Source organism: Cheilinus undulatus, linkage group 19 (assembly GCF_018320785.1).
Source record: "Cheilinus undulatus linkage group 19, ASM1832078v1, whole genome shotgun sequence".
Classification (NCBI taxonomy): domain Eukaryota; kingdom Metazoa; phylum Chordata; class Actinopteri; order Labriformes; family Labridae; genus Cheilinus; species Cheilinus undulatus.
Genome location: NC_054883.1, coordinates 26224146 through 26249667, shown reverse-complemented (window position 1 = coordinate 26249667; position 25522 = coordinate 26224146). Strand labels below are relative to the sequence as shown.

The following is a 25522-nucleotide window of genomic DNA, read 5'->3' as shown; positions in this document are numbered from 1 at the left end:
GGGGATGAAAGGGAGAAGAGGCAAGGCAAGAAAAGAAATGAGCAATAAGTGAGATGAAGAGAGAGAGCAGGGAGAGAGAGAGAGAGGAATCAGTCATACGGTTTTAAAGCTGCACCCACGTTTGTCCAAACCAAACTTTCAAGGATGCAGCTACTTCCTGTTTACTTTCCACCGCTCCATGCTTTGTTTTTATCCTGATTTATACTCCCCCAAAGCCCCCCGTCCATCTCAGATTACAGGCAATTTGAATTATTTTATTCATTAAACTCCGAAAAGATACAAGTGCATGCTTTCAGAGTCAAAGGAAGCTGCAGAGACCCGATGAGGAAAATTAACAATGAATAAAGTGATAAGACTCAGGGTCCATATTTATGGTGCATTATTTTTACATGCAGCAGCATTAGGTATGAGCAAGCATCCATGATAACTTGATTTAACTGTCCTAACAAGTGTGATATTCCAGTTTTTTATTTGTAAGAAATTTGCAGATTTTGCAGAATTTTTTCTTTTTTTAAATTATGTTTTCACTTTGTCGTGATGGGGTACTGAGGTTAGATTCATGAGGATAAATGTGAATTTAAATGGCTGGAGCATCAAACTGAAACAACAATACTGGAAAAAGTGAAGGAGTTCAGATTCTTTCTGAATGATCTGGATGTGACAACTCTCCAAACAACACCACAACGTGATGAAAACTGACCACATATTTAGTAGAGGTGTACATTTAAGGGAAAAGCATTCATCACTGGTAATTTACCGAAGAACGAAGATGCGATAAGGATGTGTACTTGAGTTTGTGAGCTTGATGCTAACGCATAAATGAAATTACCCTAAGACAGCTAATAGATTTAGCATTTATTTGCTCTAATTCTAACTTTTACTCAAAATTCAATGTGATAGCATGAACATTGTGTTTGTGTTGTAAAGATTAAGAAATAAAACACATCATCATGTAAAAACCAGCTTTGTTGTTTCCAATGAATAAATGAAAGAGTTGAGATCTCATGAGAAACACCTAAATTCACTGTCCAGAGTTTCCTCACAAACTGTCAGACTCACTGTAAAAAACGGTGCATTGTACTCGTACTCAGGTATTTTGTCGGTATTTTGACATGTTGCATTGTGGGAACAGGACCTCTGCTCAGCACATAGCTGTTATGTGAGTGTTTATAGTGAATCAGAGGCTGACTGCAAAGATCAGGATCATTTTTTTTATTATTTTAAAGCGAGGTCCTACAATGTGATGCACTTTTTTTTTTCTTTTTTTTTTTTCTTTTGAGATTGACTTTTTAAATATTTTGCCGTGATGCCCAACCCTAGTTTTTCACAGTCCCACACACAGCCTCAGCTTAAATACAATGCAACTTTAATATAACTTCTGTTTTTCAGAATTCATTCCTCTCTCTCTTTTTTCCACATTTCTTCCTTGAATCTGTCCCTCTCACTCCCTAATCCCTTCCTCCTTTCGCTCTTTTTTCCATGATTCTTCCTTGAATCCCTCTCTCTCCCTCATCCCTTCCTTCTTTCTCTCTTTTTTCCACGTTTCTTCCTTGAATCCGTCCCTCCCTCTCCTCTGTGAATTTATGACCCTGGCTGTGTTTTAGTGTCCTACATGTGTATTTCGTTTCTGAGGAGACGGAGCAGATGATCTCTGAAACAAAGCCCCTTGTCATGTTAATGGCTTCCTCTCTTTCATGCTCTTTGATGGGAGAGTTCAGGGCACTTTGACACATATACCACATGTTCAAACTGCAGCCACAGGGAGTGTGAGTCAGGGAGATACAGACAAGCTGGTAAAGATGGAGGAAAGGTAAATTAGTAGGACCTATAAGAAGAAGGGTAGAGAGACATGGGATTTGGTGGATTTGTTTGTATAAAAAAATGAAAAATCCATTTTATTTTTATTGCTCTGAGATGCCATTTTTCATGTTTTCTCCACAGAAAAACTTGACATCTGGTGAACTACAGAAGTTTGGAATATCAGACATTTTCTCCACACCCAGAATTCAAGGCTCCTCTCAGACACAACACATTAAATGGGTTTATATCAGATTAAAGAATTCAGATTCAAAGTGGTAATCCCTGATGCTATAGACAGACCTAAACATGAACTAAACACACTTTAATATCTGATAGCTCAGACAGATACAGAGGAAGTGGGGATGTAGACTGGGTTGGTTATGTAGATGCAGTGCATTATGAAACATATCAAAGACTGCCCCATCAGCTGATATGATCAGCTGTTTCCTGTTAGTAAACTAAAGCATGACTTTATTCATGTCCGTCCAGACTCACTCAGAGTGATGAGGACTGTGGCTCTTTTTAGAGATCTGAATTATTCAGCTCAGAAATAAGAGCTAGTATTTCAACTTCCAAACGGGTCTTTATGGAGCAAAAGTCTTGCTTTTTGTATCTTTAAATCATCAACAGAAATGGAAGAGAAAGGAAACTGGCTCACAAACGGGAGTCAGCTCTTACAGCCAGCTCGTCCATAAACCACCCATCCTGATTCCCTCATTCAGTTTTATCATCGGAACAGAGCAGAAACCTTCAGTATTTCTCTCATGTTGAGACTCCTTTGTTGACAACTTTTGAAAAACTGGGTGGAAATGGAGGAGCGCTCCTTGCCAGTTCCACCAACTTTTCCTAAAGTGGCCATCTCTGGCCTACAATGAGGGAAAAAAGGAATAGAAGAGCCACCAACATCCTGAGCTTCTCCAACATTCCATCCTTGCCTTTAAAGATAGAGTCATCCTTTAAAGTTTATAAAGCATTCCAACCTTGCCTTCAGGGACCATGCCATCTGTTTAAGTTTATAAAGCATTCCATCCTTGCCTTTAAAGATAGTGTCATCCTTTAAAGTTTATACTAAAAACATTCCATCCTTGCCTTTAAAGATAGTGTCATCCTTTAAAGTTTATACTAAAAACATTCCATCCTTGCCTTTAAAGTTAAAGTCAGCCTTTAAAGTTTATTAAACATTCCAACCTTGCCTTCAGGGACCATGCCATCCTTTACAGTTTATAAAACATTTCATCCTTGCCTTTAAAGAAAGTGTAATCCTTAAGTTAATTAAAAAACATTCCATCCTTGCCTTTAAAAATAGAGACATCCTTTAAAGTTTATCAAACATCCATCTTTGCCTTCAGGGACCATGACATCCATCAAAGTTTATAAAACATTCCATTCTTGCCTTCAAAAATAGCATCATCCTTTAAAATTTATAGAAAAAAACATTTCATCCTTGCCTTTAAAGATAGTGTCATCCTTTAAAGTTGATAAAAAAAACATTCCATCCTTGCCTGCAAAGACAGTCATCCTTTAAAGTGATAAAACATTCCATCCTTGTCTTTAAAGCTAGTGTCATCCTTTAAAGTTTATAAAATGTTTCATCCTTGCCTTTAAAGTTTATAAAACATCACATTCTTGCCTTCAAAAATAGCATCATCCTTTAAAATTTATAGAAAAAAAAATTCCATCCTGGCCTTTAAAGATAGTTTCATCCTTTAAAGTTGATAAAAAAAAAACATTCCATCCTTGCCTGTAAAGATAGTCATCCTTTAAAGTGATAAAACATTCCATCCTTGTCTTTAAAGATAGTGTCATCCTTTAAAGTTTGTAAAACGTTTCATCCTTGCCTTTAAAGATAGAGTCATCCTTTAAAGTTTATAAAATATTCCATCCTTGCCTTTAAAATGATGTCATCCTCTAGAGTTAATAAAAGCTTCTATCCTTAACTTTCAAGATGATGTCATCTTTTAAAGTTTTTAAAACATTCCATCCCTGCCTACAGAGACCAAGTCCTCCTTTAAAGTTTATGAAACATTCCATCCTTGCCTGTTGCATGCAGGATACTCCTTGCCCCCAGGTTTCATTCTAGTCTAGTATCCCAAAAGTTTAATTGTCTAAAAAGTAAATCAGCATGGCCTTTAAAGCATGTTCATGACAACATGCGGAAGAAAAGCTGTTAAAGAATCACTGCTCGCCTATTAGCTGGTGGCTAACTGGCTTCCATTCATTCTAATCACAATGTAGGGATATCAACCCACAGGCAGAGACACAGTGATGATGGATGGACTGTTGTTAGAATCAGAGGAGGGACAGAGAGTTCTGGTATCAGGTCACTAAAAACAGATTATCAATGCAGAGTATTGTCAAATGGATTAAAGTTATGTCAGTTCTGAATGACCAAATTCTTTGTTGAACTGTGATTGTGCCTCATCTGAACAAACCCTACCATCTCAGAGGGATGTGCAGGAGGAACTAGCTCCCTAAAGAATAGATAAAGCACTTTTCTTTTCTCCAAAGCAAAGATGCCAAAACGAGGGCGGCTGAAAATGAGAGGGAGAGAGAACCAGCTGAGTGGATTCCAGATGAAGAGGAGAGTTTGGACTGTATTTGTTCAGCTGTGCTAATGTTAGGACATTTAGAGCTGAAAAGAAAAACACTTAAAAGTTCCCTCAGTTTCACTCATGTTCAAGTGGGAGCAGGCAGGCTGGCACTCTGTTCCACACACCTACTGCTACCAGCGTCCATACAGTGATTCAATGAAGTGAGCATGAGTGAATGCAAAGCTGTAATTGTGTGTGAGTCCATGTGTGGGTGTGTGACAGAGAGAGAGAGAGAGCTTGTAATAGATCAGAGACAGAACATTTTTGGTGCATAAAGCAGGGCCAGATGTGGGCCAGAAACCAGATCCCTGGACACTGTGTAATGGTCCGACCGTCGACTTAACCAATCCCAACATGAAAGACACGCTGCTGCACATGTGCACACGCCCACACATGCACAAAGACCAACAGTTAAACTAACTGCATCCACAAAAAGAAGAATTACATGATTGATTTATTGATTGTTATAAAAACTTGTTTATTCCCACCTCAATCACTACTGTGAACAACATTCTACTGGTGTTTTACCATGGTTTTACTCTGATTTAAGATGATGTTTTACGTAGAATCTTTAAAATATAGATCATGTGCCATGTATGCCTTTTCTCTGTTTACATGTAGATGATCAGAGTCAATACTGTTTATTGATCCTACTGTGTTAAATGTTAGATAAACTGGAGCTTCAGACAGGAAGATAAAGTAATATTACATCATTCTATCATTTTTTATTGTCTAAGTATCATACCACACTATAACACCTCTCTGGTCCTATGTAAAAAAGTAATTGGCCCCTGAACCAAATAACTGGTTGTGCCACCCTTGGCAGCAATAACTGAAATCAAGTGTTTGTGATAACTGGTGATGAGTCTTTTGCATCACTGTGGAGGAATTTTGGTCCACTCCTCTTCACAGACTTGTTTTAACTCAGCCATATTGGAGGGTTTTCCAGCATGAACTGCCCATTTAAGGTCCCACCACAGCGTCTCAATTGGATTTAAGTCCGAACTTTGACTTGGCCACTCCAAAACCTTCATTTTGTTTTTTGTTTTTTTGAGCCATTCAGAGGTGGACTTGCTGGTATGCTTCGGGTCGCTGTCCTGCTGCATAACCCAAAAACGCTTGAGCTTGAGGGCATGAACTGATGGCAAGACGTCCTCCTTCAGGATTTTCTGGTAGACAGCATAATTCAGCTCCATCAATCACAGCAAGTGGCCCAGGTCCTGAAGCAGCAAAGCAACCCCAAACCATCACACTGCCACCACTATGTTTGACTGTTGGCATGATGTTCTTTTTATCAAATGCTGTGTTATTTTTACGCCAGGTGTAATGGGACGCACACCTTCCAAAAAGTTCAACTTTTGTCTTGTCAGTCCACAGAATATTTCTCCAAAAATCTTGGGGATCAGCAAGATGATTTTTGGCAAATGTAAGACAAGCCTTTGTGTTCTTTTTTGTCAGCAGTGGTTTTGGCCTTTGAACTCTCCCATGATGCTATTTTTGCCCAGTGTCTTTCTTATGGTTGAGTCATGAACTCAGACCTTAACTGAGGCCACTGAGGCCTGCAGTTCTTTAGATGTGGTTCTGGGTTCTCTTGTGACCTCCTGGATCAGTCGTTGTTGCACTCTTGGAGTAATTTTGGTTGGCCCACCACTCCTGGGAAGGTTTACCACTGTTCCCAGTTTTCCCCATTTGTGGATAATGGCTCTGACCGTGGTTTGCTGGAGTTCCAAAGACTTGGGGATGGCTTTGCAACCTTTTCCAGACTGATAGATTTCAATCACTTTGTTTCTCATTTGTTCTTGTAGCCTACTTAATTTTGTCTGACAGCTTCTATTTAAGTGATTTCTTGATTCAACAAATCTGGCAGTAATCAGGCCTGGGAGTGGCCAGTGAAACTGGACTCAGCTTTCCAAGAACGGTGGTTAATCACAGTTAACTCATGATTTTTCACATAGAGCCAGATAGGTTTTTTTTTTTACCCTTAATAAATAAAATCTGCCTTCAGAAACTGCATTTTGTATTTACTTAGGTTGTCTTTGTGAAACATTGAAATTGGCTTGATGATCCGAAACATTTAAGTGTGATTAAAAAAAAAAAAAAAAAAAAAAAAAAAAAAAACAGGAATCAGAAATGGGGCAAATAATTTTTCACTGCACTGTATATTGTATTGCATCATACTGTATCCTTTTTTTAAAATCTTTTCTCTTCCCTGGGTTTTGCTTGTATTTTTGGGCCATCTCCGACCAACTTCCTGTTTGTCATATCTCTCAGGAAATTCCTTGAATTCTCACGGTTCTACTAAAGGTCTAAATCCTTAACACAATCATAGTTGTGCATGTTTTTCTAAGGATACCACAGTTGCTCTGCCTGAGATCTTTGGTGCACCCCAGAGGGTCCTGAACCATATGTTGGGAACCAGTGTGTTATAATGTAATGCTTGATATTAGGGGTGTAATGGTACAAAAAAATTCAGTTTGGTACATACCTTTGTTTCGAAGTCACAGTTCGTTACTTTTTTGGTACGTTAACTAAAGCGAATAAATAACAGATTTTAAAAAATGATTATATTAGAATAAATAGGCTGAAAAAATTATAAATTATATTCAAATTATTAATAATGCTGCAACCTCCTTCCAAAAGAGCAATAATAAAACTATTAATAAATAAATACACTTTTTAATTACTACGTTATTTTAATTGATATATTGACATATTACATGTTCTTTAAACACTACAATTTCCCACCCAACTTGTTAGCTTGAGTTAGCTTGTTAAGTATGCTAATTAGCATCTATCCTGCTGATTTCAACACAGACTTCAGAACTGTATTACTTTTTTAACCAATGGGACCTGCTACAAAGTTTGGGAGAACTTTTCACAGCCCATCTTGGCAGGTAAAGAGGTTAGAGCCGTGTGAAATCTGAGGATAACTTTACCTATGACTCAGCAGAAGACATGATGGAGTCCCCTCTCCCCCTCCTCTGAGGCTGACAGTTGAAGGTACTGCGGCATTTAGAATGAATTTGTTTCAAAAACCAGAGATCCATAGTTATAATGAAAAAATCTTAAATGATGGGAAATTAATAACCGGCTGGTGAGACTTTTTGTTGTTCCTCCCTGTTGCAGTGACGTTCTTGTTTAAGTGAAGGCTTTTCAAATGCTTTGATTGATCCGCTGGACTGCCAGCAACACCGCTGAATAAAGTCAGCACTACTGTTGATGTCTTTGTCCACTGTTGTATTCTACTGGAAAACAAAGTGTTCCTAAACAGGACACCTTAATCTGGGAATATTCAGGCTGTTGCTGTGGTTGTGTGTTTGCCAGGACAGTGTGACAGTGTGTTGTTCTCTGGTTTTCCGTCTGCGTATGAGCTTCATTTCACATGTATCCATTCGGTACACGTCTGTACCGAACTGAGAGGCCTGTACCGAATTGGTATGGTACGAACACACTTTACACCCCTACTTGATATGGTCAGTTATGGTATAGTGTGTGGTATTTCTCTTATTGTATCTATTGTCTCCTAGCGTATCTTGACATAATATTTGGCATTATTATCATTTTCAAAACAAAGGGTATGTTAAAGTGCGATACGAATGTGCAAACTTCTACAGCTGTAATGAAGTAGTAATAACACTACTCTTTATCAGTGAGTCCCTAAATGAAAATGTACTAAAAATTGGTGTTGTCTATCCCTAATAAAACCACTGAGATATTTAATTGTTCTGTGATGCTAGCTAGAATAAAACTGTATTCAAACAGAGTTTAAATCTTAGTGAAGTCTGTTTCTGTCATATCCGTGTGTTTTTAATAAGGCTCTAAATATCAGAACATCCATTTCCCCATTATCTCCAGTCTTATTATCAGCTCCATTGTAGAAATAGACAATGCCTGTCACTGCCAATATTACATTTGAAAATTGAATATTTAAATGAATCCCTCACCTGTGCGACCCTTCTTATCAGTCCCATTGTAGGAAAGACAATGCATTACATTAAAGTGAATATTATATTTCATCTCCGTGCTGTAGACATGGCCGTTTAACCGTTCTCTCCTCACAATGTCCACTCTGTGCAGAAATGTGTCCCGACCTTGTGAGGGGAAAAACTGTCTAATTATGTAAAAGTGTTAACAATACAGGGAAAACAGCAGGGAGGTCAAATGCAAATGTCTCTTATTGAGTGTTACATGAGTTTCTGAGGATGCTTTCACTCCTGGAGCTAGATTAGTTTATTCAGATTCAGATGATTAAATGATTCAGGGATGTATTTTTTCATATACAAATGAAAATTTATAAAGCAGGCCAAAACAGAGCAATGACAGGCTGCTCCCTGTGCCACAGTCTGCTTTTGCAGAGGTAGACATGCATGCTTTGTGTCTGCACTTTGAGTTTTAGGATAGCTCCATGGTGCTACTTAGTTAATTCAAAATAAAGCCAAACGCCAAATATTTCATATTTGTACAAATACTTTTAGATATTCGGCAGGACGGGGTCCCAGCTAGAGGTCGAGGCTATATGTGGGTCCATCAACACATTTAAAAACAGTAGGGACAGGGCAATATAAGGCTGGAACAGTAAGTGGTACTAATGAAAACCAGCTGGAAGAGCATTTTGAAGCTAATTAAGTTGGTAACAGGTCAGTATAATGAGTAGTAAGTGAGTTAGAGTTAAATCATGCAAAGAAGAAGCCATATGTGAACAGAATCCAGGAACACCGCCACATGGAAAACTGTTCTGTGGTCACATTAATCAAAATTTAAAATTCTTCTTTGAGACTGTATATACCACTATCAATGCTGAAACGTAGATCAAGGTTTTAGAGCAACATATGCCCACATCAAGACATCTCTGTCAGGGAAGGCCTTGACTATTTCAGCAAGACAATGCTAAACCACATACCACATCCAACACAACAGCATGGCTTCACAGCGGAAGAGTCCGGGTCCTGAACTGGGTGCCTACAGTCCAGACCTTTCACCAATAGAAAACTTTTAGAGCATCAGAAAAGGAAAAATCCAGCAAAGAAGATCCAGGACTGTTGAGCAGCAAAAATCCTACATCAGACAAGAATGGGACAAAATTCCTCACTTCTCAGAAGTTTACAGACGAAAGTAGAGAGGATGCTACACAATGATAAACATCGTACTGTTCCCACTTTTTTTGAGATCTCTTGCTGCCATCAAATCCAAAATGAGCGAATACTTTTATGAAATGGTAAAATGCCTCAGCTTTTCAACTATGTTGTTTATGTTCTATTGTGAATCAAATATGAGCTTATGGGATTTTACAATCATTGACTTCTGTTTTTATTTACATTTTACACAGCGACCCAACTTTTTTGGAAGTGGGGGTTGTTCTCACATGTTTCTAAAGGATTCATAACAAAAAATCTAAATAACACAGGTAGAAGAGACCCACAGATCTTGTTTTGACCTCCACTGAGTTGATAGAGTAAAAACTCTCACCGTCTTTGTAGCTGCGTCCTGCACCTGTGTCAGCTCCTGTTGCAGACCCTCCATCACACCGGTGACATGGTCCAACTGGTCCTGGATCTGCTGCTTCTGCTGTCTCTCTATATGTAGGCTGGTTCTGGTCTTATCCAAGGTTTCACTGACGTCCCTTCTCGTGCTTTCACTGGTCTGTAACTGAGCATGAGCAGAAACAGAAGACAGAGATGAATGTGCGTCAAAGTATGAAGTGGCAACAACTACGTAGGAGCAGGAGGAAAGGAAATGAAGGGATAACTTAGGGACACTTTCCTCTGCTTTGTCTCCATAGCAGTGAAAAGGAGCATCATAAAGTCTTTGTGCTGAGCTGGAGAGCTCTACAGTTACTGCTCCACTGCCAGTAAAACACATCGTAAAGTCTTAGGTCACTAACTGTAGAGTAGGGATGGACAACGATGACCAAAAATCAGATAAGCTTCAGCTGAATGGAGATTCACTAAGTTTAGTATAACCCCCTCTGTTCACTGTAATGATCTTACTACACATCTGCTCCAGTTCTTTAAGGATGCTCTTTAGTATTGGATTCTAATGATTTGGTTTTATTTTATGAGTGGCTGTTGATTTTTAGCAGTTTAAGGTTTTATGTTCTCAGTGCAAGCCTGATGGCGTAATAGATGCTTCATTCATTCATTAACACCATACTGCATCATATCCTACCATCGTAAACTCACTGTTAAGCTGGGTATCACCACTGATGGTCTGAACCATGGGAGTCAAACTCAGTCACAGCAGGGGCGGGATTCTGAATTTAGGACTAACCTGAGAGCCTGACAGAGTCAACATTTAACCAGAAACTGTCAACCTCATTTTCAACAGGTCATTAATTATGGAAGATAAAAAAAAAAAAAAAAAAAAAAAAAACTTTACAGAGATAAAGGATGATTCTGAGATTTTAAAAAGTCTAAACTAAAAGATTAAAGGGTCAAAATCTGAGATAACAAGTCAAAAATAATGTTTTTATTTTTTTCAAAATACAAGGTAAATTTTTTAATTGTGAAGCTAAAATGACAAAATACGGTCAAAGTTAGGAGTTGAAATGGCCAAAACGGGTGGTAAAATTCAAAATGATGGGCTAAAAAAGTCAAAATAAGACTTGTAATTTAAATATAAATTAAAATTATGAACCTAAAAAGTCAAAATATGATATAAAAAGTCAAGATAATGTTATTTTTTGTGTTTTTTTAAATAATGAGATAACATTTAAAATCATGAGTCTAAAGCAGTGCTTCTCAACTTCTTGGTCGGGACCCAAAGTGTGACACGGGGCTGTTTTCAGTGGGTCGCAAACTGGTTTCAGAAAAAAAGGCAAAAATCTCTGATATTGAAACACTAGGCAGACATCTATCCATATGCAGGAAAATTGGTAAATTGTGGTTGTTCTTAACTTATTTATCATGTTATCTTGGATGGAAATATTTTTAAAGACAGTTTTTGCATGATAATTTGTAAATGTCTTGTTAACTTTCAAGAAAACAACCAAAATGTATGTCCTCTTAAAGTGCAAGCCAGTCTCTTTGTTCAACCTAGTGTTGTTTTTCTGTCTAAGTCCAAATTTCAGAATTTTTTGTCGAATTATTTAAATAAAAATCTGAAAGTTTGGTCCCTACTTCATATTATAGTAGGTGGTGGGTATTTTGGCTGGACCAGTTGAGAACTACTGGTCCAAAGCATCAAAATCTGAAACAAAAAGAAAATATCAGGTCTTAATTGTGAGATGCAAAATTGAAAATATGAAATGAAAACACAAATTAATTTATTTTCCTACATTTCTGACTCTTATCTAATATTTTTTCTTCACTTTTTCAAATATTTATCACTTCAGGATATTTTAAATGATCATGGTTAAGTTTATTTTTTTATACTGGAGGAGATCTTTAGACCGCATACTGGTGGGCCAGTTAGAGTAAAAAATGTGATTCTGTGGGCTGGGTATAACTGTACCATGGCCCAGATTTGTCCCTCGGGCCTGAGTTTGACACTCCTGGCCTAAATCGTTTTTATTCAAAATTGCAAGGTTTAAATTCAATTAACAATTTTAATTGATTCTATTCGTGTAGATATTCTAGTTAGGAGTGTTAAATGGTTAAATTAGTTTACGAGTCACTACACTAATTACCAATCATTTTTTATAAACACAGGCTTGAAATCCAGGTCTTTAATATTCTTAAATTTTAATGAACCTCCCTCCACTAGAGGCCGCTGTAGCTTCAGTTATCGGCCACTGCTTTCCTGTCTGAGCTTTCCCGCGGCCCCAACGTACATAAATATGTGAAGCTCAGCAGTAGCTTAGCGGTTAGCGTGTAGTATGGAATAAAGTGGTATATAGACTATGGAGGGTTAAACTCAAAGCATGATAATAATCTGCAAAGAGGAATGAAGGCTGGTGGCGGTAGCTGCTAATGTTAGCCACACTGTAGAGACTATAGGCTCACATCACACCCACTAAAATACAGTGACCCTGTGAGGAATTTGACTGTTTTCTCCTCTTCAGACTAGTCATTCATCCATCTTCTTTTATCTTTGTTTATCCTGTTCAGGGTCACGGGGGGCTGGAGCCTATCCCAGCTGTCATTGGGCGAGAGGCACACCCTAACCCCTGCGCCACTGTGCAGCCCCTCAGACTAGTCAGTTAAACACAATTTAAATGGGCATTTAGCTAAACGGGGAAATAGACGATTAGGAACATCCTTAATTCTACTGACAGCTCCTGTATTGTTTCAATATGAAACAAAGGAACCTTCTCATTATCAAAAATATCAGCTCATCTCCCTCTTGCTTTGTTCCTCACTCGTGTCAACATTAATGTCAGAGAGAAAAATAGAAAGAATCTGTTTAGAGCTGCATCACAGAGATATCAAAGTAAACCGAACATTTTTGTCCTGTTAGACCTTTTAGAAATTCTTCATTAAAGCTGAGGCGGTCACTAGTTTAACAGTGAGGCCTACAGAAGACCAGTGTTTAAGCTTAATTTTAAGCTGCTCAGGTTTTTCTCTCTATCAATACAAAAATGTGTCTCTGAAAACAGCAGACTGCATCTGTACTACTTTATGAAAACTGTTAGTCAGCCTCTAGTCAACCCTCTGAATGATAACGTATAACCTCCACAGAAGAAAAGCTTTAGTTAGTGATGAAAAGGGAAAAAAGACAGAGTTTAGTGTCAGTAACCTGCGACTAGTGTCTCAGAGCGAGCCACGCTCCTGTAGATGAATGAATCAATGATGCAACCAGAAATGAAGTTACTGTAAAAAGATAAAGGTGTAAAGTCAGCCTTTAAGAGAGCGTTTCAAGTGTTTCTAAGCAGAGACATGGGTGCTTTCATGTCGGTTCATTCAGTCAGCTGAAAGCTAAAACAGTAGCAGGATAAATGAATGGGTTTGGTCAAGGACACAGTAAATGGTTAATTTAAACTTAAACACATCAGTGATCTACTTAGAGGGAGTAAGGATTCTAAGAAAGAGGGGAAAAGGACGAGGAGAGGAACCTAAAGGCCGTCCATTCATCATGACTATGACTCTTTAATGTCCCATACATTACCTTTAGTTCTCATCGGGGCGAGGGCAAGACCGGACAGAGATGAGAGGAAGAACGAACAACAGACAGAGCTGTCAGAGCCTCCTCCAGTCTGAGAGATATTCACACCAACGTTTTTTTTTTTATTGTACCAGAGAAAAGCCTCAGCGGAGCAAAGATGGTGGCGATGAGTTATTAAATATGGAGAGAGGGCGAGAGAGGAGGAGGGGAAGAAGGACGGATGATTAACTGTGAAGGAAGTAAAAAATGAGGAGAATTCCCTCATGTCCCTGACTGGATTTGATTTAGGGAGGGTACCTGATCCTGGTCCTTATTTAAGAACCCCCCCCCCCCCGTCTGTGTCTGTTACTGACTTTTCTCTGCTGTGAAGCCTTTCTCTCTCTGACCAGCTGTTTTCAGACTTTCTCCTCCATGGCCAACGTTCTCTTCAGAGAGACCTGAGCCGACCACAACCTAGTCCAAGTCCCTCACCCGCCCTGCTCGTTCTTTTCTCTTACAGACATTGAGACCACAGATCGGTCTCTAATGTGCAACAAAAGACTACAAAACCAAAGATTCTACAAAATGAGCCAATATATATAATTTCTATGTACAGTATATTAAATTTTAGCTGATACAAATGCTGATATTTAAGTCTGTACAGGTATATACACACCTGTGAAGAACACCAGATGTCTCCTGTCAGAGAGAGGCTGAGCCAATCAGAGCTGAGAGAGGAGCAGGGAGGCAGACAGTCTGGTAGATGTTTTATGTTTGAGGATTCATTCGAAATGTTCAGGACTCACAGTGGAGCACAAGGGAAGCATGGAGCACTTTTATATTTTGTATTTTACTGATATTTAAGGCCAATGTCTGACCAATACAGCCAGCATTTCACACCATATTAAAATGTAAAATTAACTTGTTGGTTATTTTGGTACTGAAGTAGTCTGTTAACTTTTAATAAGCTTCCTATAGGCTACAGTTAACTTTCAGCTGAATGGAGCTCAACATTAACGAGTAATGTGAATTAATATCTAAAGACCAGTTTTTAATGTAACTGTACAATCTGTCTGATAAGTTTGAAATATTCCCATATTGCCATATCTGCATTTATGTGCTATCACACAGATTAACACATTAATTTTGATTGATCAATAGTCTTTAAAAAATTAATCTAATCTTTAACAAACTATTCAAACCTTTACCATGCATCATTTCGAATATAACTCAGTCAAAAAAAAACCTTCTTTATAAACGTTAGAGTTTAATCCTATATTTTTTATTCTAAATTGAACCAGTCCAGTATAAAACCCTTGATTATAAAGTTGAATCGTATATTTTATACTAAATTGAACTTAACTGTAGAGCTGCAGATCTGGTGGTAGAAAGCAGAGAAGGAAGCAGACAGCGGTTGAACTCCTCACCTCGTGCATGAATGTGAGCGTGTGTGGGCCGGCGGTTCAGAACCCCACGCCAAATCAAAGCCTCTATTCATTAGCACCGTGTTTACCGAGCCCTGTGTTAGATTAGCGAGGAGGCTCGGCAGACTGTCAGCATGCTCGCCCGCAAATGAATTTACACGTACACATGCACGCACTCTTCCTCATGGCCATGTGCACGTGATTACACAGCTCTACAAATGAGACGGATGGGTGAAGGTTTGAGAGAACGGAGCAACAGAACAAAAAAAAAAACTCCTGATGAGGACTCTAACATGAACACAGCACTCATTTAGTCTGAGTAAAATAAGGTGTAAAATATTCATCAATGACCATGGTCTAAAGAGGATAGTGAGACACTAACAAGCTAAAAATAGATATTTGATAATCAAAACGAAGACTAAATGTATGTTCAGTTTTTATTAGACAATACCAGAGGAGACTGAAATGTTTCTGGCCTGTTAAACATTTAAAATCCCTCATATTTCCCTGAAGAGTTTACAATCACTCTGTCCAAACACAAGTAGAGGTGAGCTGAAGAGCAGGAGCTGCTGTGGATGTGGACAGTTTAGCAAAAACCTGGGAAGTGGATTACAACTTAATTGAAGGATTCTAACTCTGGTCGATTATTATTCCTACTTCTACTAATTGTGTCAGGGTTTCACTGTATGCATTTCTCTTATTGTTTTTATCTAGTGCTTTTATTATATAAAGTTGTATTCATGTACAGTATGTCCTCTACTTTTATTCCTAAAGCAGATTTGAATCTTTACCTGTCATATAAAATATGGTGATACAAATAAATCTGATTGTGTATCTGCATCAAATTAAACCAAATGTAGTAATACTGACTGTCTTGGTTGAAGAAACTCAGTGAAATCTGACTATAAATATGAGCCAAGTTTGGGTCTCTACCAGAGGCCTGGGAACCTGAGGGTTCCTAGGAGTGTGCACTTCTGGACAGAGATCTCAGATATTGCTACTGCTGTCTTCACTACTGCTGTCTTCTGATGTTTAACAACCAACACTGTCAGACTGAGTAGCCATCACCGTCTTGTCAGTCTGGATCTGGAAGTCCCACAGGATCTTTGCTTGCTTGTTCTCCACCACCTTAGGAGGCACCCTCCATCTTGACCCTGGGACCTCCAGTGAATGTCAAGCGTGCGAACATTTGAGCTCAGACTAATCATCTCGTTTTATTACGACACTAAAGTATGACAGTTTAAAAGACGAACCTTCTCACAGAGTCAGCAACATTCAGAAAAAAGCCAGACAACATGACAGGAACTTTACTCTCTTCGAGGCTTATTTTCAGTCCTCAGGTCATGCACTGATCTCTAACACTCCAGCTCTGTTAATATGAGGATGTGAACTGTTCTTTAGAGCAGCATGGAGTACTCACAGAGGTGCAACAAACCGAACAGTGGGTTCAAAAGTACTTATGTGTGGTATGGATCACCTTGTGTGAGTCAGCTCTAAATCTTAATTATCTTCTCCAATCAAACACACGGACCCAGAGCAGATACCTACAGCTCCGTAGTCCTCTTACCCTCAGACATCCTGTATGTATCACAGACTCAGCCCACCTCTGCCTCCTTCAGTGGATATTCTCCAGTCCATGTCTCATCCACCACCACGTATCAATGAGCCAAAGATGGTCTTTACAGCAGTTAACTCATCTGCACCACGGCTAATGGATGGTAACAATTACAGCCAATGGAGCAGCCAGCACTGTGACGCTGAATTAAAATGACTCTTTTATCTGGATATTCCAACTATTTTAGTGTGACCACTGGGAAATAAAACACGTTTTTAAACACCCAGACAATAATGGTTAAATTAGAGCGCTCTGGCCGAGTTCAGTGTGATTTATCAGTGGGGCTAAACTTTGTCTTCTTTTCTCTTAACTCATCTATGGTACAAGAGGGAATCTAATGACAGTGATTACATAGAAAAAGAGGACATTTCCATTCATTTTAGATAATATTACACTAATGTTTGATCATATTTTAGAGATAGAATCTACTGCAGTAGTTTTACTGCACCAAATGTTCACAAGAAAAGACCATATGATCTTAAAAAAGTAAGGACAGGGCCATGTTTACCATTGTGTAGCATACCCTCTTCTTTCACAAGTCATTCTTGTCTGATGTAGGATTCTTGCAGCTCAACAATCCTAGGTCTTCTTTGCTGAATTTTTCCTTTTCTGATGCTCCAAATGTTTTCTATTGGTGAAAGGTCTGGACTGCAGGCATACTAGTTCAGGACCCGGACTCTTCCCCTGTGAAGCCATGCTGTTGTGATGGATGTGGTATGTGGTTTAGCATTGTCTTGCTGAAATAGTCAAGGCCTCTCCTGACAGAGATGTTGTCTGGATGGGAGCATATGTTGCTCTAAAACCTCTTTTCATCATTGATAGTTCCTTTCCAGATGTGTGCAATAGGCACTAACATAGCCCCATACCATCAGAGATGCAGGCTTTAGAACTGAGCCACGAAAACAAGCTTAAAGGTCCCTCCTTAGTCCTCAAGATACAGCATCTGTGGTTTCCTCCGTCCACAGAACATCCATCCATCCATTCATCCATCCATTTTCTTCCACTTATCCGGAGTTGGGTCGCAGTGGCAGTAGGCTAAGCGAGCCAACCCAGACATTTCTCTCCCCAGTAACATTTTCCAACTCTTCCTGGGGGATTCCAAGGCGTTCCCAGGCCAGATGAGAAATATGATCCCTCCAGCAAGTCCTGGGTCTACGCCGGGGTCTTCTTCCAATTGGATGTTCCCAGAACACCTCCACAGGGAGGCAGCCAGGAGGCATCCTAATCAGATGCCGAACCACCCCAAATGGCTTCTTTGGACGTGAAGCTGCAGCAGCTCTACTTCAAGATCCTTCCAGATTCCCCAGCTCCTCACCCTATCTCTAAGGCTGAGTGTGATACCCTGATAATTAGAGCACACCCTCAGGTCCCCCTTTTTGAAAAATCAGAACCACCAACCCAGTCTGCCACTCCACAGGTACTGTCCCAGTCTTCCAGGTGACACTGAGGAAGCGTGCCAGCTATGACAGCCTAACAACGTCCAGAGCCTTTGGCATCTCAGGGCAAATCTCATCTACACCTGGTGCCCTGCTGCCGAGGAGCTTTTTGACCACCTCAACGACCTTGGACAAGGACATAGCTGTGTCTCTCCCCGGATCATCAGACTCTGCCTCCTGAGACGAGGATGTGATAGACAGGTGCAGGAGTTCCTCAAAGTATTCTTTCCACCTACTAATGACATCCCCAATTCGGGCCAGCAGTTCTTCACTCCTGCTAATCACAGCCTGAGCCAAGCCCTGCTTTCCTCTCCTGGGTTGTCGGACGGTTTGCCAGAACAACCTCGGTGCCAACTGAAAGTCTTGCTCCATAGCCTCCCAAAACTCCTCCCACACCTGGGTTTTCACTTCCACAACTGCTGAAGCTGCAGCCCTCCGAGCCACCCGATACCTGTCAGCTGCTTCCAGAGATCCCTCTAATTAGTACCACTTACTTTTCCAGCCTTTTGTCGTTCTTATTTTTGTCTTATTGTTGCTGTTGCTTCGGATCGCTGTTTCCATATTTTCACCACTTTAAATTCCACTAAGAGGCAGTGGGGGTCCATGTTCCTACAGCGGTCATGTGACGCTGTGCTCAGGTATCCTAGAATCCTTTATTTATTCCTGGCTCAGTGCTAGAAACAGAGAGAAAAATAGGAGTAAGGGGACAAGTCAAAAACAGCGTGCTGCCTCGTGTACGGGCTGTTACGACAACAGGAGTCAGAGTAATCAGGCTGATTTTTCTGAGTCTAATTATTTTGTCATGAACCCTCTCAAATATCACAGTAGCATATTGCATAAGAAGTTCCAGTCCAGCCTGTGTCTAGTGAAAGATTATGGTGTCTATCAGAGTCCCTCCTACAGCCCCAGGTCTGCAGGGCTCTGACTTTTAGAAGTCCATAATACGGTTACATAATTAATACATGGCAGTGATTTTTCTCCTCTGCCACCATCAGAGATGATTAAAGGTTCCACTGTGGCCACTGTGAAGTATTTACTCTCCAGTCGGGGGTGTGGGACCTCTCCTGAAGAAAGAATATCAGATTTGAGATTTTATTTCAAATTAGAGCTTAAGCCCTGGACTTTCGTATTAGTCCAGTCCCAGGTGAGAGGGAGACCTCAATCTGATCGAGTCTCATTACTTTAGCAATTAAAGTTTCACCCCTGGGGTCCTCCCCCCTTAACTGCTCGCCTTCTGTCTCCCCTCCTTTATTCTCCTCCTCGCTGTCATCGTATGTTTTTAACCAAGAACGGGAGAGCGGCTTGTGCAAATCCTTGATTGGCCAAAGAAAGTCTATCCTCCATCTAGGATTAGGAATAGAAATGGAACATTTGAGGACAAAGGAAGGAGGGGTGAGATGGGACGAGAGAGACAGAAAAAAGGGAGAGATTGAGTGTGAGAGTGAGATGTGAGTTGCAGAGGTATGGGCAGAGAGAGAGAGAGGGTGGTTAATATAATTGAATTAAAAAGATGGAGCGAGGCCATTTCTAAGCAGGTGGGAGTGTGGAGTGAGAAAGAGCGGGCGAGATATTAACTTCTAATAAAAGAGAGATTAGAAAGTGGCGAGGAGGACTGCTCTGTCTTTACCTGTGGGAGTGACGGCCCCCACATAACCTTTCACTGCAATATGCACACTGATATTGGCCGCCATATTCTCCGTATACCACAGAGAGAGAGAAGCGTTTATGTACACCAGTGTTCATGCACCAACATGCTTCTGCACCAACGAGAACCACGGAGGAGGTATACTGTCTCTGCATGCAAGGGCTGAACTATACATTGTTTTAACATCAGAGTTGTGACAAATTCAAATTCACTATAGTCACATCACAGGAAGTGTCATGTCTGTCACATGATCAGAAGAAGCAGTTTGAGTCATGTGAGTCCAGAATGAGACCTTGACTCATTTAACTTAAAGTAAGTGAGCAGCATGTTTAGGAGCATCCCCTTCTTGGTAAAAAAAAAAAAAAAAAGCAGAATTAGACACTAAACAAGAGCAAACTGCAGGAAACTGCCAAACTTTTCAGGAGATTTGGTGATGAGAATGATTAGAGCGATAGGATTTGGAAATCAGGGTTTGAGATGGAGCAGATAGAGGAGAAAATGAGCACCATTCACACCGATATTTAATACCTATCCATCTATCTGTTATCCATATCACGGCACAGTCAATCAGGCATGCTCACACTCACATCTACGGACAATTTAGACTCACAAATTAACCTTCCAAGCATGTTTTTGGATTAGACTTGTCACAATACCCATTGAGTTTGTCTGTTTTTAACCCCCTTGAGGCCGAGGTTGTTGTATACAACAAGAGGAGACAGACCTACTGAGGCTAGCTGCTATGCCGTTCCAAGAATGCCATCCATGCCTTCATAGCTGTTACAGAAGGTTCTCTAGCAGGCCTGGAACTAAGGTGGTTGACTTGAGTGAGGGAGGAAAGCTGTTAAAGAGGCTCAACAAGCCTCAGTACAAGACTCCTCTAGACTTTTGTCTCCCTTTATCAGTCTAGACCAGCTGGTCCCAAAGTGGGGGGTCGGGACAGCTGGTTACAGAACACCAAAGGGGGGTTTCAGGATGCTTTCCAAAAACTAAAGTTTTAAAAAATGATTTTAAATAGTGTATGCTATCCTACAACATGAATTCAGTTTAAATTAAAACCATGATTACTAAGTGAGATTTATCTTGAAATTGAAGTTTTCGATAAAAACCTCAAATATGATTTTTATTGATGTTTTCTGCACCATCATGTGCTTTAACCTCTTCCAGGTATGGTGGGTCTCCAGGCTCTGGTGCTGTTAATTTTTGGATCATAGCCATTTTGGGAACCAATGGTCTAGACAATGCATGACAGGACGTCTGCAGCAGGACTGAGGAATTTCTGATCACCTCCACCTCAGGTAAATGGGTTAAACTGTGGGAAAAGTCCCTGTGTTGCAAAGTGTTGGGATTGTTCTTGATATATGTAGAAATGTTCTTATGATAACTGCAGTGTCCATTCTGAGCTGTAAAGTTCTAACTTTCCTTCACATTCATTCCTAACAGCTGTTCTTCGCTTTCTGCATACACACATAATCAGGACCATGTGACTGCAAACAAACTATACGGTCAAGTATGAGCTTCCTTTCCTTAATACATGCTGTATTTCATGTTATTTCTAGAATCTGCTATTTAAAATGAACCAAGGGCTACAGTTAGCCCACCTGCCATAGTTTGGACACCCGTACTTTAGATTTTTGTTGAGTTTATTTTATCACTTTAAATTTTTTGATCATTCAAGTTGACTTTAAGAGTCAAAATTAAATCAAATCCTGAGGAAATTCACACAAAAAGACTGATCGAATCTGTAATAAAATCATTTAAATATCTAATAATCAGAGGAATAATCTTGTAGTATTCCTGTTTTCTGATAAAAACCAGCTCTAAAATATGCACAGAAACTGTGTATAAGTGTAGATATGTGACATTTAAGGAGCCGCTCTCCCGCCCACATACAGGCAGTCTTGAGAGCGCTATGACAGCGATGCATTATCAGCTCTCTTTCAATGATCCAGCAGCCATCAGATAATGAAGACGCAGCTCTTTGGGAAGCCGCTGCTGTACAGACAATTAATTAACTAATTGGTCTAACGAGCTCGTTAAAGGCACGCTTTTTTGGCAGCCAGTGTGAATACATTAACAAGGCTAATTCAATTAAACAGGTGCAGATTTCACAGCTGCCTCTCTACAATCCTACAGGTGTTGTGTACATGTGCGCTTCATTTGACTCTGATGTCTTTCTCAGCAAACCTAACCTTGGCATCCGATCAAAAGCATAATGATATGCAGATCAAGTGGTGTGTACTTGTGTGTTTAGTGTGTGTATTTCTGCTCAATGGGCTGCTGTGCCTTTGAATCAGAAGTACGGCTCAATGGGCTCGCAGCACGGCTAATCTGCACGACTCAAAGGGTGCAAAATAAGAGGGAGGCAAAGTGATTGAAGCTGCATGATAGTAGAGTTAAATTAGGGCCCCAGGGGTCAGCCAATAATGTCAGCCACAGCTTTACAACGCTATACAACTATTTTTAATTTGCTCCAAAGATTTCTGAAATTTTACATTCATGTTTGCCCCCTGTGTGATTGGTGGAAACCTTTACTCTGCAGGGGAAACGAGCTACGTTCATTACATACAGCAGGGCTGTCAGGTCTGCAGTTATGACTAGGGATCGGCATTAACCAGGGGTGTAATAGCTTACAGAGGGGACAGTTCAGTGCAAGTTTGGTTTAACAGGAAGAGGCAACCAGAAACAGTGGTTGTAGATTTCTAGGTTTGTCTTAAGCGGGGTGTACGATCTCCAGCAGGTGTGGTGTAACGTGTGCTCACATCTGTAGGACTGAATTGTTTACAATGCATGACCATAGGGCACAATTTATGTCTTCACACCATACGGTCTGATGGTCAGCCACAGCAAATGTAATGGATGTAAATATAAATGGAGCTTCCTTTAAAAAGCCTCACAGACTGAGGATGGAGTCAGATCTCTTTCTTGTGCATGCACACAAAGAGCATCACCATCCATGCCTGCAGCTCCACAGGTAAGCCTATTTCCTGTTGGTGTATTTTATCATGGAGCGGCGCAGCAACAAGGCATGTTAGGGTGACGCTGCAGGCCTAACTCTTGTGAGTTGAATGTTAGAAGGCGTGACACTAGTGAGGTAAAAATGTTAGAGAGCCTGACTCTGGTGAGGTAAAATGTTAGAGAGCCTGACTCTTGTGAGTCTAATGTTAGAGGGTGTGCTTCTTTGTGGATGTGCATGCTGATTTGGTGGGTTTGGTTTGTTATGGCAGCAGAAGCGGCCCCCTCATCGGCTGATAAAGCGCTGAGGTCGGTGGTTAGCTAAACTCCCATGGAGATGATACCACTGATTAATTTCCTCCATCTTCATCGCCTCCGCCTCCTCCCCTCTCAAAAGGTCCGCCTTCTTTCCCTTCCCCCAGCCCCTCCAGCCAGTGCTGAATATTAAATCAGTCCCTTTTTTTAATTTCCAGATAACCACAGTTCATTTTTCTCCACTGTCATACAGCCATGGCGTGCTGTAGCCGCCTATATATTAAGGATGGCTGATGTGAGTTATTGTTATTGTTATCTTTTCTCCATTTACTGCCTGTGTGTCCTACTGTACACTACGCATGGCTAAATCATTACCTGCACATGTGGGACAAATATCCAATAACAGCATTAGTGAAATTTCTGACACTTAGACGTGTTATTGTCACCGTTAGAAGAGCCAAACGCCACTAAAAGTCTGTTTCACCGCTCCGTAAATATTGCCATGGGCATTGTATGTTGTTTGCTTCCTCTTGGTTAATAACGACATCCATGTTTGAGTGCATGTGTATGTTTGTATGCACATGTTGGCCGACAGAAGAAAAACAAAGGTGCTACATCCAGCTGCAGTGTTTTCCTTCTGATTTAGATATTTGGCATTGAGCTTCTTAGAGATGGATGTTTAAGAGCAAACTGACACTCAAAGAGGAGAAACACGAGCAGTCCTGACAGCCAGCGTGCTGTTTGTACAACATAGATATAAATATGAGGTAGGCATGCAGAGAGAGAGAGGCAGCGTTGTGTGTTTATGTGCAAAAACGCGCTCAGCCATTAACGTGCGCATGCATGTGGACACAATAACAGCGAGACAGACGCACGGCTCCGGTGTCATCATTCAATGTCCCAGCTGCAAATGAAATCTCATTCTGTCGAACAATTTGAGTGGGCCACTCTGAAATATCTCCCTATCAACACCCCCACTCCACCTTCTCCGGGATCCACACTAAATCACTGTTTTTTTAACCAATCTGCACACTCGTGAATTTGTCTATCTGAGACGCAAGCTGACCATAAAACCATCAGACACACAAACTGAGCATGCTCGTTTGTGTCGTTCTTAGTGTGATTAAATATTCATTTGAATAGTTTTACCCTCTTATCATCAGCATCACAGCTTCAGCAGATGGATGTTCAACATCAGTCTGGGCCTGCTCCAGGTTTTTGCCTCTCCTAAACTCTGTGACGATGCTAAACCTTTAAGACTGAGCTCACAAATCCATGTCAGAGATGCATGATGTTGATTTATGCAAACAATGGATGCAGTAACAACTGATTCAATACAAAACACAGTTCTGCTTAAAGCTGCATGTGCATCAGGGGCGGAGCCAGACATGTTTAAAATCTGAGGCTAAGCTCAAACAAAAGACAGCCGAGGGGTGGACACTTCCCTAGAATTTTTTTGCTTATCGCACAGTTTAATGCACTGTTTTGTGCCCTTTTAAATTTATTTCATTCAGGCTAAAATAATGTCTTTCAGCATAAAAAAAAACTTAATCAATAACATCATTTTTTCTTAACCTAACTGAACTAAAAGTGTCATCATCATTTTAAAATCATGATACGCCATGCTGAAGTCCAATAATTTTCACTTCTGCCTCCTAAAAATGTCTGAAGTTTATATTTAAAGTAATATTGCATAGGTATGGTTGGACTTAGGTGAAAATGTTTACAATAGAAGCTCTGCATTTTCAAAAAAGGAGGATAAAAAGCAACAATTGGGGTTAAAAATATTAATTTATTCACAAAAATGCTGAAAATTGTATTTTTAGAACAATTTTACAAACTCTTTTTTATACTACAGACTAGAATACAAAAAAACTGCAAACCAATTTTTTTTGTTTAATGTCCCTAATCTTCCTCTGTATCTCCGTTTTAAAAAGTGAAAAAAGATCAGATTTTTTTTGTGATCAGTGAGGCCATAAGCAACATACTTACAACCAACCTGAAAAATCTGGGGCTCTTAAGAAAATATTCAGGGCTGAATCTCCATAAGCCAGCCCCTCGCTCCGCCCAGCATGATGCTTTACTTAGAGCATCAGATAGACAATAAGCGGACCAATCAGCGTCATCAGAAGAGAAAGACCTAGAGACCGACTCCAACTCTGCCAACAATGTGGCTGACAGAGATCACATCATAGTTCACGCCTCACTCCAAAGAGAGCGCTCTAAAGCTGCTCTGTTTGAACAGTATCTTAGGATGGTGTTTATTATGAATGGTGCTTTACAAATGCATTGATTGATTGAATATGAAGTACATTGTGTTGTCGTGTGAATATAATTGGCTTGACTTCTCTCAAACTTAACTCTTTGCCATCCTGACACCGAGCTTTGACCAATCAAACCTCCATCTGCTCTCAGTTTTAGGCTGCCTCTCCTCCATCGTTGCTCCCTCCGATCATCACATTACTCCTCCTCAACAGCCTGCATCGCCTCAAACCTCGCCCAGGAAGTGGGGAGTGATTTGGAAAAATGAGGGCAATAAAAAAACACACAGGGATGAATGGAGAGATGTGATATAAGGTAATATGCTAACCCAATCAGCAGGCTGCTGTTTGCCCACAGTATAATCAACATATCGGCCTAATGTCATTACAGCTATATGAGAAATAAGACTGCGTGAAATGATATTGCATGGGTCGCACATGCCTGTGTGCTGCACACATGAACGAGCTCAGCCGTCCAGATGTATATATCATGTAGCACTTCTCAGCACGGACGGGCCTCTG

General features: G+C 40.2%; 1 protein-coding gene across 1 annotated transcript in view; it reads right to left on the bottom strand.

Annotated features, from left to right (window-relative positions):
• Positions 1-25522, bottom strand: part of LOC121527695 (trichohyalin-like) — a 153297-nt gene that overhangs the window by 75174 nt on the left and 52601 nt on the right. The window contains exon 5 of the mRNA XM_041814721.1: positions 9858-10037. Within this exon, the coding sequence (XP_041670655.1) occupies positions 9858-10037 (180 nt within the window). The remainder of the gene's footprint in view (positions 1-9857; positions 10038-25522) is intronic.